The 22,127-nt window shown below is 44.8% G+C and overlaps 1 protein-coding gene across 8 annotated transcripts in view; it reads right to left on the reverse strand.

The window, feature by feature from the left end:
• Positions 1-12,832, reverse strand: part of NIN (ninein) — a 92,446-nt gene extending 79,614 nt beyond the window's left edge. For 6 of the 8 annotated variants that reach the window (XR_013993279.1, XR_013993280.1, XM_081047319.1 and 3 more), the window contains exons 1-2: positions 12,656-12,832; positions 3,749-3,952 (exon numbers count right to left, since the gene is read on the reverse strand). Coding sequence is in view for 6 of the 8 variants with exons in the window: in XM_081047319.1 (XP_080903445.1) it covers positions 3,749-3,931 (183 nt within the window). In the remaining 2 variants the exon portion in view is untranslated. Of the gene's footprint in view, positions 1-3,748; positions 3,953-12,127; positions 12,182-12,332; positions 12,384-12,655 lie in introns of those variants that run through there. The other 2 variants (XM_081047321.1, XM_081047320.1) reach the window with 2 other exon arrangements.
• Between the last annotated feature and the right edge of the window lie 9,295 nt (positions 12,833-22,127).

Below are 22,127 nucleotides of genomic sequence, written 5' to 3' on the forward strand. Positions count from 1 at the left end.
ATATGTTTGTACAGCTATCAAATTTTCATACTAAAAAATTTCAAAGTGCCTTCGATGACCAAAATCCACATACCCACCGCACTCTTTGGAAGCCAATGGTGAGTTCTACTACCAGGTAGCTTGTTCTGATGCTAAAGAGTGACCAGGACATGGGGCCCTTCAGCCTCCAGATTCATATTAAAGAGTATAGCAAGGAAACTCAACAGAAACTCAGGGCGATGTTTTGTCTCAAAGCTGGTATATTCCATTTAAAAAAAAAGGAAAATGCATTTTCAAGCTGGATATCACCAAAGGCTTCCATAAAACCAAGGTAAATTATCATTATTTATGTCCTGATTTCTAATAAAAGGGATAGAGAGGCATATGGAAACTTCATTTAAAAGACACAAAAAACAGGCAGCACTTACAATAGATATATCCATTGCTTGGATGAAAACTTGGTTTAATGTAAAAGCTAACATGGTTCCCTTTCTTAAATGTCTGTAGTATTAGCTCCCAGTACTATTTATCTGCCAGGTACATTACATGACCAGACTATAAGTTCTTCAGTGTCTTGAAAAGTCCCTTGTCTTGGGGGTCTCACCACCTGGCAGATGCTTAACTGTGACAAAGATATGGATGGAGCTCTCTTGATAAACTAGTTGGAAACACCTATCGACAACGTTCTCTTTCCTTCAAATCAGTGATCCACAATCTTTAGGCATTTCAAACACCTACACAGTAACCCCATGCTCAGGGGAATATGGCTTCAAGATTGGACAGATGAATTTAAACATAATTTGGGGGTAAATGGCCTATTATGAAAATGCATAAAAATGGCAAGTCAACTTAAGTTACTTTCCTTAACAGCTGTCAAAAGAAACATTAGGCTTCAAGAGAAAAGAACAAGAAGTTATTAAAGATGGATTCTAAAATAAAAAATATACAGACTATTCATGTTCTTAGTTGAGAGGTACAACGCTTTTTATCTTCTTACTTGTTTTTCAAGGAAAATGATTAATTCAGCTTAATTCCAATGGTAAACTTGGAAGTTTTATTTTACTTAAAAACTATACTCATTAAGATTTAAAAGATAAAATTAAAACCATAAGCATTCAAGAAGTTGATGGATACTAATGTACCTAAAAGCCAATTCAATGGAAAACTTTACAATAAACATAAATAAGTTGCACCCATACCATAAGACTAGTAGAATGCCTGGCATGCGGGACAAACACACATAATACATATTTGTTAAATTAAAGAATAGATGAATATATTTAGATTTGTCGTGCTGCTATTTCTTTCTGTTTTACTAAACCAAACTGCTAACCCTTATAAGGTTTTTATAAATACTATCTAAAGAGAAGAAAGACGACTGCCATTAAAAACAACTTGTAATTTTATAACTTATGACCCTACTCAATATATCAAGGAGGTGATAGCACTTGGATCGCGTCTATGAATTTTAAGGAACTTTTTCCCCTTGTAATTCAAAATTATAGGCCACGTAGAGTACCTTAACAGCAGATGGCCAAGATTATGGGATCACCTGAGGAGAATAATTCAGTTTCATAAAAAAATCCAATTTAACAGTAGCGTATTAATTCATGTCAACCTTGCTCTCAAGATAATCGCCAGGGACCTTCCACATGAAACCAACATGCATACATCTATTTAACTTTCGTACTGTGCACACTAAGTAAATATCACGCTATAGACCCCTTAGCTATTCATTATGCACAGGCAAATAGCCAACGTGAAAAGCAGGCTGGTATTGCCAAGTCGTTAACAAATCAATCGATAGCCGCTCCTCATTTCAGTTTGCCAAATGAGGGCAACAATGTGCAACATCCGGGGCACAAACTGCTACTCTGCTGCCAAGATGCTGTCCGTCTACAGCAGCGAGTCCCCTATTTACACTGACCTTAACACAATCTCTCAACAAAACCTTAAGTTGTATTTTGACTTCTCAGGCTTTAATAAGCATTACAAGAGATCCACTCTTGCAGACGATTCCTTAGACGCCAAAAGTCCTGAGCTCTCCGAGGACCACAGGGCAAAACAGTACTCTTGGTTCCCCAAAGACTCTGAGATAGAGGCAGAGCTAAAAACCACTTGAGTGCATTACTTGTTTAATCCTCAAATCTCCCATTCCTACTGCTTTCAAAGAAAGATTTTTTTTTTTAATTGGGAAATATTGGGGAACAGTGTGTTTCTCCAGGGCCCATCAGCTCCAAGTCGTTGTCCTTCAACCTAGTTGTGGAGGCCACAGCTCAGCTCCAAGTCTGTTTTCAATCTTTAATTGTTGGGGGTGCAGCCACCATCCCATGAGGGAATTGAACCGGCAACCTTGTTGTGGAGAGCTGGTGCTCTAACCAACTGAGCCATCTGGCCGCCCTTCAGCAGCTCAGTGGCAGCTTGTGGTTTGCAACCTAGTTATGGAGGGCGCAGCTCACTGGCCCATGTGGGAATCGAACTGGCAACCCTGTTGTTCAGAGCTCGCGCTCTCACCAATTGAGCCATCCGGCCGCCCCTCAAAGCAAGATTTTTAACCTATTTTAGGGACCACATGTATTCACAAGCAGCTAATGCCCCCAAAGTGACCAAGAATAATCCCACTTTTGCAAACTCATTTTTTCATTAAGTGTGAGCCCTGTCTATCACCACATTCGTAGTGCCACGCCCTTGAAAGCATCATCCTTTGTGCATTCATTGCAGGATGATCGCTACTCCTGTCTGTCTCATGTCACTGAGAGCTGACACATCGTACCTACTGCACCTAAGGCCACTCACTCAACTTGTCAGCTAAGAGACAGTGAAAATGAAATGAAGAAAAGGAATTTCAATCACTGGAATAAAGTTGAGCTTCATGACTACTTCCTCAATTTACACCACATGATAGGAACCAGTGTTTACAAAGTGTCAGCAATGACACCAACAGAACTCAAAAAGGGTTGCCCATTTTTATCTCTCAGCCATTCAAAAAATCAACAGCAAGACTGAACCCACAGCCGTACAAATGATGCTCTTAATTATAATTATGAGACAAGTCGTAACGGACCAAACATCTTCCCCACTAACAGCAAGTGGAGGGAAAGGATCCCTCCCTTCTGACTTCTTACTCATGTCTGTGACTTGATCTATGGGGAGAACATGACTATTTGTTGTCAAATGCAGAAGTTAACACCAGCACACACACACATCTCCCTGCTGGCAGCAAGTCGTGCTGGGTTTTAAATGAACCTACACTGTATTTACTTACCCTCCAGCCTCATTTCCTGGGTGAAGGGTTTAATTAATACTTCGCCTGAGAAACAACCCACAGAAGAAGAAATAGCTTTATTGGAAGTAAAAGTCACAACAGCAATCTGCTTTTCCTGTGAATGGCAGTTTTCTTACTGCATTTCCCTTCTCTTCAATGGAAATCTGCCTCCCCCCTGCTGTCTCAATGATAAAAGCGGCATCCATAAAATGATCCACAAAGAAAAAAGTTGGAAAACATCCCCTTGTTACCTATTGTTCTCTCTTTATCTAAGATGCTCAGTGCACAAATTACAGCAGCCTCACCACCTGAGCGAACAGCACTGCTGTGGCACACCCATTACATCTCGTCTGTTTATCACATTAAGAGCCAAGGGCACAGACAGCCAGGATGTTAGAAACAAGTTACAATATGTGTGGTTTGCCCCACCCCCAGCGCCCCAACAGAAAGACAAAAACCGCCCCCACTTCCCACTGCCGATGCTCTTCCCCAGACCTTACTTACCCTGCCCAAGAGATTGTCCTGAAGCAGCGTCTCTTGCAGCACTGGGGCCACTTCCTCCAAGCTCAACATGTGACAAAGGTCGGTGAGTTCTTCCTGTCCCAGGGACCCAGTGCCCGTCGTGTCAAAACTGTCAAACAGCTCCTTGAGTCGGGCCTCATGCTGGTCCTGCTCCACCTCATCCATCCCATAGCCCACAGCGCTCACCTGTGTGAGACAGAAACAAGGAGAAGTTGTGGCAGCCCCTGGAGCCCTTCTGCTGCCACTGCTTGGCACACTACCGCCACCCCCACCCATGCCAGCGCCTTGGGAATGCTCTGTATGCCTTGGCCCCCTCATGCGGATCAATCAAGATCTTGCTAAGGGCCAGCAGAAGAGGTAACACTGCACACCCCTCAGCAAGACCACAGGTCTCTCCAGGCCCAGCGCTGGCCAGTGGAGCTGCCCCATGCATCCACATGGGGGTAACATCCACGCGGGGTAATGTTACCAGAAGGGAGTCTCTAGGCAGAAAGGCACCCAACCAGTCTATCAGACTCCAGACTGAGAGCCAGCGGTTCTCTTTCTATCAGCTCATCTGGAGCAGGACTTACAGATGGTGAAGACCACTTCTGACCTCCTGTCCTTTCAAATGTCCTGTTAGCAGCAATAGCCTGCAGGGCCAGAGTTTCCATGCCAGTCTGTGAGCTCCAGACTACCTGCCCAGATGCTGCAATATGCCAGCTTGGAGGAGCTGCTTAGTTTCTCACCCTGCAGCCTAGATGCCCCACTTTGTTGTTAGACCAGAGGGTTGCAGCAAGAGGAAATGGACAGTCTGTACAAAACCACCTCCCTGTTTACATGAGACTGAATGTCTTTTCCACGTTCCTCAAAAAGCAACTCAATTAACTTCATTGGTGCAATTACAGGTGTGACAGGAAGAGTACTCCCTGAGGCTGGCTTTAGTCCCAGGGAGGTTTAGGTAATGCTTAGTTGCCTAGAGAAAGGGGAAAACACTCCTCCAACCTTTCAGACAGTGAGGTTTGAAGGAGCCGCAGACCATATGAATCATAAAGATTCTCAGGGAACTCTACCATCTAGGCCGTCTCACTCTGTTCACCTGGTTATTCTGTCTTCTATCTCTCTGACCACCCAAACTCTTCTGTTTTTCCAATTTCCATGGGATCCATAAAAACGTGGAGTCATCAATAACTCTCAGAATTATTTATTGCTAAAAATATACATCATAAAATACTAGGTACATCATACTTTAAGAATGAATCTGGTGTTTTGCTTGTACAGTAATTCATTTTTAATGGGTTGGGTTTTCCAATGACAGCCTGAAACCTGCACATTGCAAGTACCTTCACCATGATGCAATGGAAGCCAAACACGACATATGCCCTTGAGAGGGTGACCTCAGCCATCTGAGGCATGGCTCTCAGAACCAGCCCTAGACTATAAAAAGCAGCACCTTTAAAACAACCAATGTATTTATCTTGCCAATATAATTTTTTTAATTGTAATAAAAACCCCATAACATGAAATCCATCCTATGAACAAAGTTTTAACTGGACGGTATAGTATCATTCACTATATGTGCATTGTTGTACCGCAGATCTCTGGAACTTTTTCATCTTGCATGACAGACTCTACACCCACTGCACAGCAGCTCCCCACTTCTCCCTCCCCCAGGCCCTAGCAACCACCATTCTACGTGTGAAAGCTGTACCTTTCGCTAAACCCAGCCCTGGATCAGAAAACTCTGAGCTGATGTTGCGTGGAGCAGACCATTGCAACATGGGAAACACGCAACGCACGATGTTGAACACAGCCAGAACGGGGAAGAAGAGAGCCTTCCACAACAATCCAGTGCTGCTCCAGGTTGTGTAGCTTGCTTTCCATAGACAACTGTTTAAAACATGACAAGCTAAAGAAGAGCCACGGTGTCAGCAGGACCAGGGGGGCTCAGAAGATCAATTCAAATAGTCCACCATCCAGTGGGATTTTCCCTGGGGCCCCTCATTAACATGAAATGGCACCAGAGCTGAAGCTGGTGGTCCAGACCCCTGGTCTCAGAGGATCTCTTCTCCTAATTATCAGTTTTTCTATTACCAAGGTGCTGCTGGTGCTGGCTACCTTCCCAGAGTTGGTCTGTTTGGTTAACTAATCACTATGCAAATGTTACCAAAATAAGTTGAGAGTGCTATGCAAACATCAAAGCATCAGGACAGAAACACCAAGGTGATAAGCAACGCCACCAAAGTCAGGAATTTAGACAAGACCAGGCTGCCTGTTAATTGTCACCTAAGATCTGTGGACAATCCCCAAGGTGCCCTGGGATTTGCATGGTTGTCATAGCTCGGACTCGCTCTCTGCGTTTAACAGTCCCCTGGGCTGGAGTCTGACCAACTTCATAAAAGCCAGACTATTCTGCTTTTGCTTTTGCTGATTTTGAATATTAAAAAAAAAACAACACCTCAAAACTGAAAGAATTCTAACACTTCCCCTTTGTAAAATTATTTTTAAGGGGGCGGAGGGAATTTGTCCATCTAAACCAATGAAAGGAAGCCATAAAACTAACAGTGTACTGAGAAATACCAATCTTATCCATGGTTTTGAATCGATAAGCTCACATGCCCTGCTCTTTGGGAGGCCATTGGATTCTCACTAACTCAACCCTCTTTCATTTTACAGCGGCTTTCTTTTATCTCTATTCCGTTTCCCTCTTTCCCAAGACACCGCGATTAGGAAAGCATTCTTTTGACTGAAGGGGAAAAGCAGCCCTACCCCTGCAGAACAAATGATCATTCGGAAGGAACTATCCAAAAGATGTTACATATGGTGACACACTCTCAGAACTTTTCTGGCACAGAATGAACTTCCACTGATTGATATTTATTTCCCAAATGTTCATCAGTAATTCCATGTGCAAGAATGTTTTCTCCCTACTTGCCAGACATTTCTTTAAGGGTGAGGTCCACAACCTCCATTTCTTTTAGAGCTACCCCCAAATGCATAGTGGAGTGTGTTCTTCACACCGGGACACAGTCACCATCATGGACTGACTGAGCGTATGGAGATTTCTTGAGTGGAAACTTAACCTGAAAGAGAGCTATAGAAATGAGCGTATGAAGACTTTGAAATGCTTATTTCTTCAGAAAACACACTTCTACCTCCCCATGCAACCACTTTTCAAAGGCATTTTCCGTCCTACACATAACCGTGCAGAAGTAGAAAGCCAGCACTCACTGCCGAACTGCACCACGCAGGGCTGTCTGAGGTTTGGTTCAAGGAGTCAGGAAGCGAGCCGATGACATCACAAACGTCAGCTGCATTTTTTGTTTTTCTTTTTTTGTTGTTTGCTTGCTATGAGATGTGACTTTGGAGGAGAATCTGTACCAAAACTCTCTCCCTAGTCCCCTGGTTTATAGAATCAAAAGAATAATAACCATCTGGGAGGGTTACATGTAGTAAGCAAGTGAGAGTAGCCAATCCCCGAGAAAGCTGAAATACGAAGGGACTTGAGAAAACCACCAAGAAAATACCTGTGACTTACAAAGAAGGAGTAAAAACTGAGGAGAGGTAACTTACACAAGTCAATCAGCCATACAGCTGCCTTGAAAGACACAGAACAGGAGCTGTGGAATGCCAGAACGCAGAGAGCAAAAACAGACAGGGGATGGTAACAGCATCAGCTAACGTTCAATGCTTCCTCAATCTTTAAAGGCAGATTACTGATAAATGTAATGTCACAGGAAAGCAGAAAGAATGAAATATTAAAAGTTCAGGAGAATATGTATGTTCACTTCTGAGCATTTACTGTAAGTGTGGCCTACACTGAGTACACACATGATCTCATTTAATCCTCCTAATTCTTTCAAGTAGGTATCATATTCCCATTTAAGATGTGGAAATTGGGGCTTGGAAAAAGCAAGCAACTTGTCTAAGGATACAGCTGATAGGAAGGTGGAGCCAAGACTTGAACCCTGCTCTGACTGTAAGCTGCACTGTCTTTCAGTGCTGTACATAGACACAGAACACAGGAATGGGACCGATGAAATAATAACACTGGCATATCGCTTGTCTCCACCTTTATGTGTCAATCACTTCTACCACGTACTGGAAACCACCATGGAACACTTGATGGCCCACAAACTCCTACAGATTGGAATGGGGAGTGGTGGGGTTCCTTCCACCCTACCTCCCTTCATCCATATATTGAATAATTATTAGCCACAAGGCACTAGGGAAACATAGAACAAGCAATCTCTTTTTACTAAAGCAGCTGTGGGATTTAGGGAAGAAATTTTTATATAAAAATGATAATGAAAAGCCCCATATCTTCAACAATGGGTCCAGTCCAGGAATTGTCAGTTATTAAATATTCCCCCAAACACTTAATTATGTCTAATCTGTGCAATTCAATGTTTTCCAGAGTCAAAGCCTTGCTGACACCCATCGGTGACAGGAATCTTACTCAGAGATAAAGTTGGGTTTGGAATGATAAATCTTCCTTCAGAGGGCAAAGAACAATCCCAGTTTTATACAGCCTGCCACAAACCAGGGCCTCTCTTCACTATCTACCTTCCCCATCCAACTGTCAGAGCCTTTACCAATCCTGGAGAATAAAAAGGCCAGTGTGTGAGCAATATTTTGGAGTTCTAACGAGGCAGGTGCACAGAGCCATTAATCAAGACAGTTACCATCCAGTAACCACTCATAACGAGAACTATTGGGAGACTTTTCCTTCCAAATAACTGAAAACAAGGCTGCCAAAATGTGCAGACCGTGACAGGGATGTCCATTACAGATCTGTGGAATTGCGCTGCCCTGGGCAACCCTGGATGATGAAATCACAGTGCCAACTGGGACGAGAAAAGAGATAGGTGGAGGTGCAGCTGGAATAATGAAGTCCCCAACATAGGGCGAGCATGAAGTGGATACGTGAACTTATGAACTTTCCAGCATCCAAGATATAGAAAGGAGCTTGTAAGAATGGTACCCCGGCCAAAGGGGACGTCTGTTCTGGGCCCGAGGGAGTGAAAAGGGGACAAAGCCTGGCCAGGGAAAACCAAATAATAAACGAGCACAATGCCAGAGCCCCTCGCCCAGGCCTTTTATTTCCCCTCCAGATGGTCCAGCAGCTGAACAGCAACGAGGAATGTCTGGATGTCCCTCTTGGCTCAGCCTCGTTCGTTGGGTATTATAATAGATGCTTTTGGATCTGCGTTCAGACATAGCTGTTGGGGGTCCACAGACCAGGCAGTGACCACCAAGTGACTAATTTAGTTACTTTACAACTAAACTGATAAACATGCATAACCCTGGTTTGGCAAAGCTTTTTCATTCACGCCTTTAGCTTTCAGTTTGGCAGATCAGAGCCTCCTAATGCCCATGATCAAATTACAGTGTTTCTTTTTCTTTTTTTTGCACTTTAATTTGCTGCAAAGATTTCCAGTCCTACCATTTTGGACTAATTTCAGTATAAAATGAAACAGTGACAAGGATATATTTAAATTTAGTAAAAACTTAATAGAAAAAACAATTGTCCCCATCTACATATTTATATAGACTATTTCTGCCAAAAACTACTGCTGCTCAAACTGGTTACTGTCAGACGGTCTCCTCCCTGCTGAGAGAGCACCTCACTTCTAGCTGGATACCAAAAGCATAAGAACATCACCAAGAATAAAATCATGGTATAAAAATACAACACAAAATCTTAAATGCCACTACATAGGAAAACAAAAAGTTACATTAAATTGAAAGGAAATAACCTTTGCTAACTACACTATAAAATTTAACTTAACTAAGGGTATCCTGTCAGTATTTATTCTAAAACATAAATAAGCTTTAGTATTTTACTATCCTGAATGATGTAGAAAAGCCAAGATTTGTTAAACCTGATAGCTAGGTAGGCTACCCAATCAAGTTGTTAACTTGGGATAGCTGGAGGAACAAAATCTTTAGTTTAGCACATTGTAGATACAATAACCTGTAATCAGCTACTGTGTAACGTTACAGAAGCAAACAACAGCTGCCTGTTTGTTACTTTCTTAAAAGAGCCTGCTTGTAACAACTTTCACTTCTTGAGCCTTATTAACTCAAATTAATGCAGAATGCCTGCAGATATGAGAACAGTTACCTGGGGTAAAAGTGAAGAGCTTCTCTTTTTCCATAGATAAGCAATAGATTTTTCTCAACTTTGTTTTTGAAGTGAGCGAGCAGTAGAGGATAAATACTTCATAATGTTTTCATCCCAAAACTGGAATAAATGGTTAATTGCTGATATAAGTTGCAATAAAGAAGCATCCTAATTTCAAACAAACTTGCTCACTTGCATATTCCCATCATCATTTTAAATTTCTATTTTATTTGTGAATAGGATAAAAAAATCTTTTTGAAAGCTTTAGTAAATCTCTTTATTAGCCCCTGCCCAACAGATGTAAGTTCAATAGCCAGAATTCAAACCACATAATTTATTGGCTTACAAATGAGTTGACATCTATAAAAATAAACCTTCTGAAAAGGCTTATTTGACTCACCAACCCTTTATCAATGTAAGCCTGATAAAACGTATTTTCATTATCAACAGAAAGTGGAAGCATCGAGATTGGTGAAATGTTAGTTTAAAAAGTTATTTGCAGTGGCATTTAAAACAATTTACTTGAACAACATTTGACTTATGATAAGAATATTGTCTATTAAATTAAGATTGGCTGTTCAGAATTCATTGGAGCCCTGTTCTCCCCCCTGTGACAGTTAACATCTTGTGATATTAAGGGTCATCACATATCTAAAATGAAAAAAGAATTTAAAAAGAATAAGAATAAGTGACATCTTCTTATGACACATGCTATTCTGAGCAAATGCCTATTAAAATGACTGATTGACATTTTAATGCAAAGACCATGCCTGTGGTGGCTTCCTTTCTGTTGTCCCCTATAAAGCCTTTTCCTTCCTTTGCCCCATGTTCAACTCATCCGGAACATCCATTTATTATCTCCACTGCGGTTCAGAATGCTTTCCTCTAAAGAATCACCAGAGAATTCGTGAAAATAAACAAATCTACAAACAAACTCCCTACTCCCCAGCAGTTCACATGACCTCTCTAGGGATACTGAGAACAGCTGAAGAGATCACAATAAACTGGTTTTGCAGCCAGCCTGGAATCTTACTTTTACACTCAGCCCGGGAATTGTCACAGCCCCCTTCAGCTGCAGAGCAAGATCTGCCAATATTCCAGGTCAGTCACCAGTGTTAGCCCCTAGAGAAGACTCAAAATAAAATTAAGCTGACACAGAAAAAATACATTACCTTGCATGCTGATTGTCAAGCCTCAAGAAACACGTAACATAAAAATTTATGTTAATGCAGGTAAGGGAGCCCAACTGAGAATGTTTCGTGGTCTCCCGCGCTTACCCCATGTGCCACAGCGGATTTTATTAGGATTCTAATCCTAAAAGGCTACCACGTTAGTCACAAAGACAACTATGCAATCTATTTTGATCTAATAAATTCAGAGGAGTTCTATGGCAAGCTCAACACCAGGAGGTTTCCAGGGAAGTAAAGAAAGCAGAAGATCTCATAATTAGACACAAGGTACATGGTAGAACAATCTCTCCAGCTCCCATCTGATTTGTAGCGCTGAGGCCAGGAAATCGCCTTTCTCTCTGTCTCTCTGTCTCTCTGTCTCTCTGTCTCTCTGTCTCTCTCTCTCTCTCAACTTCGCAGACAGAGCTTTCAGCTGTAAACTGTTTCCATCAGCTTTGTCCTTTTGTCAGGGACCGGTTTGGTAGCTGCAGAAGCCCAGCCCCTGGGACCCTGGAAGATTCTCTTGCAACCCTCCACACTTGTCTGCTGGTGTGGCGATCGAGGCTTTCAGGCAACAAACGAGTAGCATTTTGTTCTTTTTCCTTTCTTAGGAGTAACTGCCCTGGGAAAGTCTCTCTACATGCATCGATCCCACACACCTTCGAAAATCCCCACTTTAAGGGTAACTGTCCGCTAGGCAGCCCGGGCTAACACCTGAGTTTGCCCACACAGGTTTCTCTCGAGCTTCTCAATCACAAGTCTGCCTGGGTGGCACCAGCAACACCACCACCACCCTTTCTGCTCCCCCCGGGACTCCAGTCTGCTCCTGGACCAACACACAGTGGCCGCTTTCAGCTGGGGGCAGTGGGCTGGGACCACGCGGGTGGCGGAGGCTCCCGGACCCAGGGCGCGCTGGACGCGGAGGAGAGCTGAGGCCCGAGGGCGGGCGCGAGGCCGACGTCCCCCGCAACCTGAGATGCCCACGCGTCCCGCATCCGCCTGCGCAGCGCCGCCCGCGGAGACCTCAGTCACCCCAACGGTGCCGCCCGGCAGCACGTCCTTTCGGACCCCGCCGTCCTCGCCTACCTCCTGCCGGCCTCTCCGCGGCGCCCGCACAGCCGGCCGCCCGCCTCCACGGCCCTGCAGAGCGAAGACGGACGCTTTGTTAGGGCGCAAGAAGCCGGACAACACTTCGCAGGCGGCGCCGAGGCTCGGGGAGGGCGTCCTTCAAAAGGACGAGAATGGGGCCCCGCGCGAGCGTCATTTCCATATGTAAGGGGCCAGCTTTTACCAACGCCAGGCTCCCGGGGGCTGCCGCGCGCGTCCCCTCCGCCGTCGGCCCGCCCCCTCCCGCGCAGCCCGCGACGCCACGGCCCGCCCCGCCCCCTCCCCGCCGGCTCCCCCGGGACCGGCCCGGCCCGGCCCCCGCTTCCTCGCTCCCGCCCGCTGCACCCGGCCTGCGGGGACATCCCCCGCCCTAGCCCCGGGCCCCGATGGGGAGACCCAGCCCGGCCCGGGCCGTGTCCACGCAGGGCCCCGCCGACGGCGTGGGGGCAGAACAAGGCCTCCCCCAGGCCGCGGGGTGGAGGTCCCGGGTTTGGGACCCTCGCTTACCGCCTCCCGGGGCTCACGCGCCCGGCGCCGCCGCGGGGCCCATGGCCGCGGGCGCACTCAGGGCTCGCAGGCGGCGGCGGCGGCAGCCGGACGGCCGCGCCCAGCGCGCTCGGCTCCGGGCTCGGCAGCGGCCACCCGCGGCTTGGGACGCCGGGTTGGAAGGGCCCGGCCCGCGCTGGGAGGAGGAGCCAGGGCGGCGCCGGCCGGAGCGCGGCTCCTCCTCCCGCCCGAGCCTCGGGGGCCGCCGAGGGAGGAGCGCCCAGCGCTCCCCGGGCCCGTCCCCGCCGGGCCGGTCCCCGCCACGCCGCCGCCACCCGGGCTGCGTCCCAGGCCCCGACTGCTCGGGTCGCCGGAGCCCGCAGGAGCCCGGTCCCCCTGGCTGCCGCGTGACACTGGGGCGGTCGTCTCGGAGATTTGAACTTGGAAACGCCCGGCCTCTAGGAGGTGCAGGTGGAGGAGGCCTGCGCCCCGGGGTCGCAGCCGGGCCGCGCCTGGCGCGTCCACCCGTGGGCCCCCTGCCGGCCCGCTTCCCTTTCCTTCCAGTCACGCCCGCACACCCCCCGCTGCACCCAGCACACCCGGCCGCCCACTTCTAGGTGTGGAGGACAGGCCCCGCGTCCAGCCAGCGGGACTCCGAGGTGGGGATTCAGGTGCCTCTCTTGCCCTGGATTTCTTAGCTCTCGAGCGCCCATTGGCTGTCATTGGAAGAAGGGTCTAGGGGGCCGAAGGGCTCTAGCAAGGACTCCGAACCCTGTGAAGGGCTGCAACCCTCCTACGCGGTCTAGACTGCCTTCTGTACCTGCCCACCAGGTCTTCATAGGCTCCCATCCCCTATCCAGCCTTCCGCGGGTTCATCCAACCCTCGATCACTAGCCACACAGGACAGAAACTCTTTGGAGTTGGTAGTTCTCCAGCCTACTGCATTTACCGCCTCTTTCCTCCTCCCTCCTCCCTCCTGCCCCACAGCCTCTCCCTCCTCCTCCCCTCCCCCCGCCAAGTCTCCGCTTTCTCACTCCTCCATCCCTACACTTCTGATCTGGATGCAAACAGGATTTCAAGACCAGCCCCAAAGGCGGGAGCAGCTGTGGGCTGGGGCACAACTCTCTGAGCTGCAGGGTTAAATGTGTTTCCTTTGAAGAAGGAGAACCTGATTTATTATAACCCACAAGTCTGTTTTATTTTTTTTTCTAGCAAGAAACTGGAGAGAGCTCCCTTGCTACTGAGAGAACAAGAGACAGACAGGTAGGAAACTAGCATTTGAGAATCCACCTGTGCTGGAAATTCCACAAAATGATCTTACCTAATCCTTGCACCACATTTTCAGGCAGATATTATACCCATTTTACAGATGAGGAAACTGGGCCCTAGAGATATTAAAGACCTTGCTCAGGATCACACAGCCAGTACTTGGGAGAGCTGGGATTCAAATGCAGATCACATATGTGATAAAATTACCTAGAACTAAGTAAACACACAAATGAGTGCATGTAAAATTGGTGACATTTGAATAGGCCCTAGGATTGTATTAATGTCAGTTTCCTGATTGTGATAGCGTACTACAGTTATGCAGAATGTTATCATTGGGGAAAACTGGGTAAAGTGTCTATAAGGGATCTCTCTATATGATTTCTTACAACTTAATGTGAATCTACAGTTATTTCAAAATAAAAAGTTGGTTTTGTATTTTTTTTTAATAAAGCAGATGTCTTATTTCAGAACTCACGCTTTTTCCTTCAACACAGTGTGCCTGGAGAATAAGAAAGAGGAGAGGTTCACGTTCTGTCTGTACATCCACACTCATGTTCTTTACGCATGGTTGTTCAGACCAGTAATCAGTATACAATGCACATACGCACTGTTTGTTAAGCGAATAGCAAACTTGTTACCAGAATACTTACATAGGTGTCATTTTATAAATAAGAGAATAATGTGTGCTAGGGACTAAAACAGCCAAGTCGTAGAAGGTAAGAATAAAGAAATGTTTTTGTTTCACCTAATCTCTGCCATGGAAGCCTCACCTGACTAGGTTTCTCTCCAAACATCCCTTTTTGACCTGCAAGTATTCTTAAGGATGAGACTGCTCATTAAAGTAGTGATTCATGGGATGTAGCGATGTTGGAAGCAGCATTCACTCACTCCCTGTGGAGAAAGTTCAGAACTGGTGACGGTTATATAATTTGAAAAACATAAGATACTCTTTCTTGAGAACAGGGGATGGGGAGGAGTTAATGCTGGGACTAGGAACCGGAAATTACAGTCAATCTCCAGCCTCCCTACAAAGGAGGGGAAGTGTGGAGCATTGTTACTTCAAGGTGTAGCTTTGTAAGAGCAATCCCACTGAAATAGATAATTTAACAGCAATTTAGGCTGCACAGGGTGAAAAGTTAGTCCACTGGAGTCGCTAGAAGAAAGCAAAGTCTTACCTTAGAACCTATCTCTTGAGCTTTCTCTGTTAAACAAAAATGAAGATAAAAGCAGAAATAACAGCCAAGCTCCAATTCTACATTATCACCAATATAAAGAAAATGAAATATAAATGTTTACCTTGTGTTAATACCCTTTACAAACCACATTTCATTCTTGTCTGTTGCGGTTTATCTGCCTCTGATATTAACTCTCATTTAATAAAGAGCCTTGTTGAGGGACCCAGGATCCTTAAAGTATTTGTAGATGACATTTTCAAGTGGCTTTCTCCTACATTTTTCAATATTGGCCTGGCTTTTTCAGGTCGTTGAAAGCTCTAAGAAGTTAACTAAAGAGTAACCCAAGGAAGAGAAAGTTATTCTTTGCTTCTTCCTGAAAGTAACTTTGTAACGACTAGTGTAGAGTCAGGACAACAAAAATAAATTTAAAAATAAAAGGAGAGAGAGAAAAGCAAAGCCAGGCTTTGTAAATTTTCTGCCATCTACAGAATTATCTTTTTTCTTTTTTTCTGGTCAGGGAAAGGCTATAGCTTTACCCAAACTGAGTCTACCTTCCCCAAAGTCACAGTTGGGTATAAGTTATTTCTCATTTACAGAATAGTAAAAAAGAAAACTCTCCTGTCACTCTGTACTATCTCCCAGGTCCTTCCACACTTCTTTAATAAATGTCTCTTACTTTTCTCTGACCACTTAAACTAATCCGAACAATCTTCAGGTCAGTTGTAAAGCTGTACCAGGGAGGGCCAACGGGCTAAAGCAGATTATCAGTTATGGTCCAACTCAGGGACTGTCAGGGTGAAAGAGACATCATACTCTCCCCTACGGCCCTGAGGCAATGGATGGTGAAAGGAGGAAGGGGAAATTTGGGGTTCCAGACATGTAAGTCCAAGACTAGGAGTTTCGATAACAAAATGCTGGTGGTGAGGACCCGGGAAGTTGCCAGGAAAAAAGGAGAAAAACACAGAAAAGAAATGAGAAAGAGACAGAAGGCAAACTGATTCATACTTTTGCCCCTGAAGGGCCCTTTTTCATAATTAGGATTCTCTGTCTTCATTTTCCCTCATGAAATACATGAAAGAAGAGGAAACAGGGATTCTGCACAATTTAATTTTTTTTTTTTTTTAAGTAAGCATGGAGCACATACTCCGTGCCCACTACTGTCCTGAAAGTCATGAGGTGCTCAAAGGGAACATCAACTTCCACTCTTATCTTTGAGGAATGTATCATTCTCCCTTGGGGAAGCAAAAATATACACGCACAAGAGAGTAAGGGTACAATGTGACATGGCATTGGATTCTAATCAGATGCTCCAGCTGGGGGGTGCACACATGTATCGCATGGCAGAGAGCGATGATTTCCTGAAAACATGGCTTCAATCAGGTCATTGCTTTTCATATCAGATCCTAGATCTTCTGAACACGCGGGGCCCTACTTGATCCATGCAAATGTATATATTGTCAATGTCCCCAGACAACCAACCCTCCTTCCAAGCTCTGCTCATATGTCCATTTACACGGTGGAAAGTTTGTGAACTTAATTTTCAGACCTCATATGTGCCTCGGAATCTTCCCTCTGCTTCTCCTTCTGCCCAGATCATCAGTCCAAAGGCATATTTGATGCCCTGTCTCTGTCTACTGTTCTTTATTTGACCCAGCAGTTATTGAACATGTGATTTTTGGAGTTCCTGGGCTGGACATTTAGGTGCTTTCCAAATAGTTGCTGCTCATATGGGGAAGAGCTGTGGCCTATGTGTGTGGGGGCTGGGGGGCTGATCATTTAGAAGTATCGTTTTTCATGTGCTGGAATCTGGAAATGTTCTGTTCTAAAGACTGTAAGTGCATAAAGATTGGCACCACAGCTTCATTCAAAGTAGACGGAAATGAAATTCTAGTTTAAGAAACATTGGTGTTCCTTCCCCTTACACTCTCTTCAACATTAGCCAACATGACATGAAATCTTTACCCTTTTTTAGAAAAAAAGAGCTTTGACTACAAAATGATGTAACATTTCCCCCCCCAGACAAGACTACTTTAAGTTTTCTAGAATTTGATGCACACACAAAAGAAATGGGAACCCAGAAACATATTAAAAATATTTCTTAAAATAAGTAAATCAAACAATCCTGTCCAATGGAAATATAATGTGAGTCGCATGTGTAATTCAAAAATTTCTAGGAGCTACCTTTCAGAAAGTAATTTTTAATATTTTATTTAACCCAATATACCCTCCAAGTCCTATCAGTTCAACGTGTAATCAATATAAAAATTATTAATGAGATAATTTACATTAGTATTTCAGGGAAGTCTTTGAAATCTGCTGTGTAATTTATTTGTACTTGCAGTACATCTCAATTCAGACTAGCCCCATGTGACCAGTGGTTGTAGTGCAATGTTAGAACAAGAAGAGGATTCCGCCTTCATCTTCTTGCCTATTGTTACAAGGAACCTGGGTTCAGGAGGGTTTGGCGCCTTGATGGAGATGAGGACACAACTGAGTCAGACCCCTAGGCTGGGCCCATTCGTTTCAGCAGTTGCTTTCTAAGAGGAAGGTTCATGTGTGGTGCCAATAGCTGCCTCGAAATGAAAGTGTTTAAAAATATTGTTTTAAATGACCACCCTCTAAAACCTTTGCATGCCCCAAAATATTTCTAAAAATAAAATTTGAGAAGAAAATAGCCCAATCTATACTATCTTAATACTTAGAAATGACAACCCTGTTAGCCACTTGTTAATGCTTGTCCCACAGCCGACTTGCTTTCTACTCAGCTGTACCTGAGTCTGCAGGCTACCCAGCAGAAACGAGGCTGGAGGATAAGAAGGCAGTGCTGCGGGGTTCTGCCTGTCCCCCAGGGATGTGTGGGAGTGCTGCTTCTCCATCTTCTGTCCTTCATGCCACCCACATCAGCTCCTGCCGGCATCCTGAAGACCCACGGTTAATCTCAAAAACCTTGAAATAACAAAGTGACTTTTTGTCTTCCACTCTACATGCTTTCTACTGCTTTCTGAACCAAGCCAAAGCTGAATTCAGGGAAAATGACCATTTCAAAAACAGAAAATGAGACCGAAAGGAAGAGCATTGCTTCTGATAGCGAGGACATCTGGGAGCAAACTAAATAATGAGGGCATCTTCCCACCTAGATTGATGGGAAAGCAATTAGATACGTCATTACAAAAAGCAACATACATCTTTTGTTTGCATTTCATTTTCAGTTGGGAGAGAATGGCATGGTTCACCAAGGATATAATTTAGGCCTCTTTGTACCAAAATACAGTGGTACCTCGGTTTTTGAACATAATCCACAAGTTCTGAAATGTTTGAAAACAGCCGACAGCTAGACCTCAGGGTCTTGCACTCAGCAGAAGTCGTGTGACATGTTCGACCTCTGCGTCGTGTTCGAAAACCGAAGCATGTACTTCTGGGTTTACAGCATTCCTAAACCAAACTGTTCGTCAACGGAGACGTTTGGAAACCAAGATACCAAAAAAAAAAAAAAAGAAAAGAAAAGAAAAAAAAGAAAACCGAGATACTGTTGTACTGAGGTCAAAGTCATGATTAACCTCATGGCAGCTCTGGGAGTCCTATTTCAGTCCACATAAAATGCCCTCTTAGAAGCCCAGGTTTGGGAGCTAATGCTGAGATGTCCAGTTGCCATACTCAGACTTTAATAAAAATGTATTTGGTCTGATTCGTGATTATTGAGGAATCTTCCCCACATCATGCAGCCAACCTCTGGGACCCCCAAAGTGCAAACAATGTAAAAGGAAATAAGATCAGCAAAGGGAAAAATTAGTGCCTATTTATGTGTCATTGGCCACAGGTCCAACTGTGTGTGTGTGTGTGTGTGTGTGTGTGTGTGTGTGTGTGAGAGAGAGAGAGAGAGAGAGAGAGAGAGAGAGAATAGTTAGGTGGATGTGCTGGTTAGCTTCTGTTTGTCCCCCCAGATGCCCTCTATGCCCTTCTCCACCTGTTCTATGCCCAAAGCTGCAAACCTTGATGTGCTGCTTTTAGGGGTTCCCTTGCACCCTGGTGTCCATTAGGTCCAGGTTATGGGGTCACCGGCAAAAGATTGTAAGGAGGAAGAAGCATGGTGTCCGGGTGTTTATTCGCCCAGCTTGCTCCCTATCGCGTCTCTGTAGCCTGGCTGCGTCCCTTAAGATCACAGTTTGTCACACAGCCCTTCCTACACAATTCTGTCACCAGCTCTCCTCTTGCCACTGAGACTGAGGATGAGTAATAAACCCCTAACGTCAGCTTCCCGGCAGGGACTATCCTTGTTTCTCTGCACCTGGCCCACCCCTTTGTCATTAGTCCCTTTGTTAACTATTCCCCCAAAACCTCATTGGAGTTCATCGACTATTTCCATCTGAGATCTTGATTGATAAAGTAGTTACGTGTACATGCCATGCTCCAGAACTAATGACCCTTCTCTCTATTAGCATAAAACACCTTGAATTTTTCATTGTCCAGAGTTTTAGGTCAGTTCCCTACAAGCAGACCCTGAGATGAGCACCTGTGTGCAAGAGTTCTATTGTAGAGACGCTCCGAGGAGAAACCTGCAAGGGGGTGTGGTGGAGAAAGGGGTCGGGGAGGGCAACACAGAGAAAGCAGGAGATGAAGCCAGCAAGGGTACCATGTCACACAAAGCCCCAGCCTCAGCCGAATCCTGAGTGGAGCTCTGGGGCATACACCACATCTCAGAGTTTGCCCTGACTCCACTCAGGAGAGCTGGGCTGTCAATTTCCTGCACCAGGAAGTCAGGGAGCCAAGGGCACCCAGGCCAAGAACCATCAATTTATATTTCACATATACCCCCTGTAATTTGAAAGTATTTAGGGAGGGGAGACACACTGATTATTAAGTGGCTTAATAATGGAGTTACTGGTGGCTTGATAATGGAGGAAAGAAAGTTACCTTCAGATACCAAAAAAAGCTCCCAGCAGATGCTAAGGGAACACAGCCTTTGAAAAAACACTGCACAGAATTAAATAGTATTTGCTTTTACTGGACTCGGTTAATGTACTTTCGTGTTAGTAAAAATCCAATCAATAAAGAGTGGAGGCATCTCTGTGGGAATATTAGCCATCAGATACCGACAGTAGTTCTATGGTATGTGTGCATGTGTTTGGGGGTGGGGTATCAACACTTGCCATTTCCCTCTGAAGCTTCTAACACTTGGAAATTTGTCACAGAAGCTTTTCTCATCTGCAGTTCAAACACTTTTTTTCAGCAGAAATTTAGCTGAAGTTAAAATCACCATCTGCCATCTCATATTGAACTAGGTTCTTCGTCTGCCAAGAACTTCTTCTCTTGGCAATGATGTTGACTGTGATCTTTCAAAAATGTTTCTTGGGTTGGCAGCGTTGACTGAACAGAGCAAACAGCCTGTCTTGGAATTTAGGAAGAGATGTGCTGAGCAAGTTGTTGCCCCAGGAAGAAAAGTGCAAGGTGAAAAGTTGAACCATAGGTGTTGAAGCCCCAGAAGCCATCTCTGTTATTATTGAACTATAACCAGCTAGGGAACAAAATCTCTGCAATGTGATTCATAGCAGCAAAATGTCACATAAGACCTAGGAAAGGGGTATGTCATTTGAACCAGAAAGTGCTATTTAAGCACTTGTCAGGTGTGAAGTAATAGCTTCCATGCCTTATCAACATAAGGGTGACTAGGAAGGGGTCTTTGCTCCTCAGAGGTTCACCATCCAGTGGGTGGGAGATGCTTTGGTGGAAACAAAGCAGGCTATACTGAGGAGTGCAGCTGACAACTGCCTCCTCCCAGAGGCTGGGGGATCCCTTTACCGTCTCCATGTGCCCCTCCATCAGCTCTGATATGCTTTGGCTTCCAACAGCCTTCACCTAGGATTCTTCCTCAGTGGCTGCCCTTGGGTGCTATGTACATATGCAGAGACAGAGGTGCTCCTAGCCAGTGACTGTTCAGCATGGAGTAAGGAAGCCCAGCTCCCCTACGGTGCAGCAGAACATAAACTGATTCCCCTAGAGAATCTGGCTGAGCTACTCCCTCTAGGACTATGCCTCAATTCACCCTTGCTCAGTGTCTTCCCCTTCCCTCACCTACTTCCCTCATTCACTTGCTGGTCTCTTCTGGAAGATTTCCTCAATAAAACACTTCCCTACAAATCCTCCTCTCGGGGACCATCTTCTGGGAACCTGACCTAAGACAAGGGGCATAATAAGAATATAAACAAAATGCTATGAGAGCAAAGAAAGAGTGATTCATTTCACCTGAAAAGCAAGGACTTTTCCATAAAAGGAAGGGCATCTGAACTTGGCCTTCAAGGGTACTTTGGATTTTGCCAGGCAGAAGGAATTGAGGAATGCCATTATAAATCTGGGGGAAATATATGTGCAGGGATAATAAAGGTGATGGTGGGGAGTGATAGGAGACAAAGCTGCTAAGGTAGGCTGGGATTCACTGAAGAAGAGTCTTAAATATTGTTAAAGAATCTAGGCTTTTTAAAAATTGGCAACAGTTACCCATTGTGGGTTTCTGAGCAGAGGAGAAACATGATACACCTCTCCTTTAGAAAATAATTCAATGGAAATATAAAGGATGGATTGGAGGGAAAGGAAATATATAATGAAAGCCAATGTGGGGGTCATTGCAATATTCTGGGTAAGAATAAAGAGAGACTGACTAGGGTACTTACGGGGCATGAGAAAGAAAAGGAAAGAATGGATCTAGAGAATTAATAAACGGACTTGTCAACTAACTGAATGTAGGTGGGAAAGTGAGAGCAATCAAAAGTGGCTAATGTGTTGGACTGGGTCAGAGCGTGAATGATGGTGCCATTAACCAACAGAGAGAAGCCAGGAGGTAAAAGCCAGAGAAACCAATGAGCTCATTTTTGGCTGTTCTGAAATTGAAGGAGACATCTGAAAAACAATCTCTAATAACTCAAAGAAATTTGATTGAAGTTTGAGAAGAACAACAATAACAACAACAAATCGGGCTATTTAGAGACTCGAGTTCTAGTTCGAAGTTAGACCAAAGAGAGACACTTTTTAAAATTAGGTTTCTGCTTAGGTATCAA

The sequence above is a fragment of the Rhinolophus hipposideros genome (assembly GCF_964194185.1).
Source record: "Rhinolophus hipposideros genome assembly, chromosome: 5".
Taxonomy (NCBI): Eukaryota; Metazoa; Chordata; class Mammalia; order Chiroptera; family Rhinolophidae; genus Rhinolophus; species Rhinolophus hipposideros.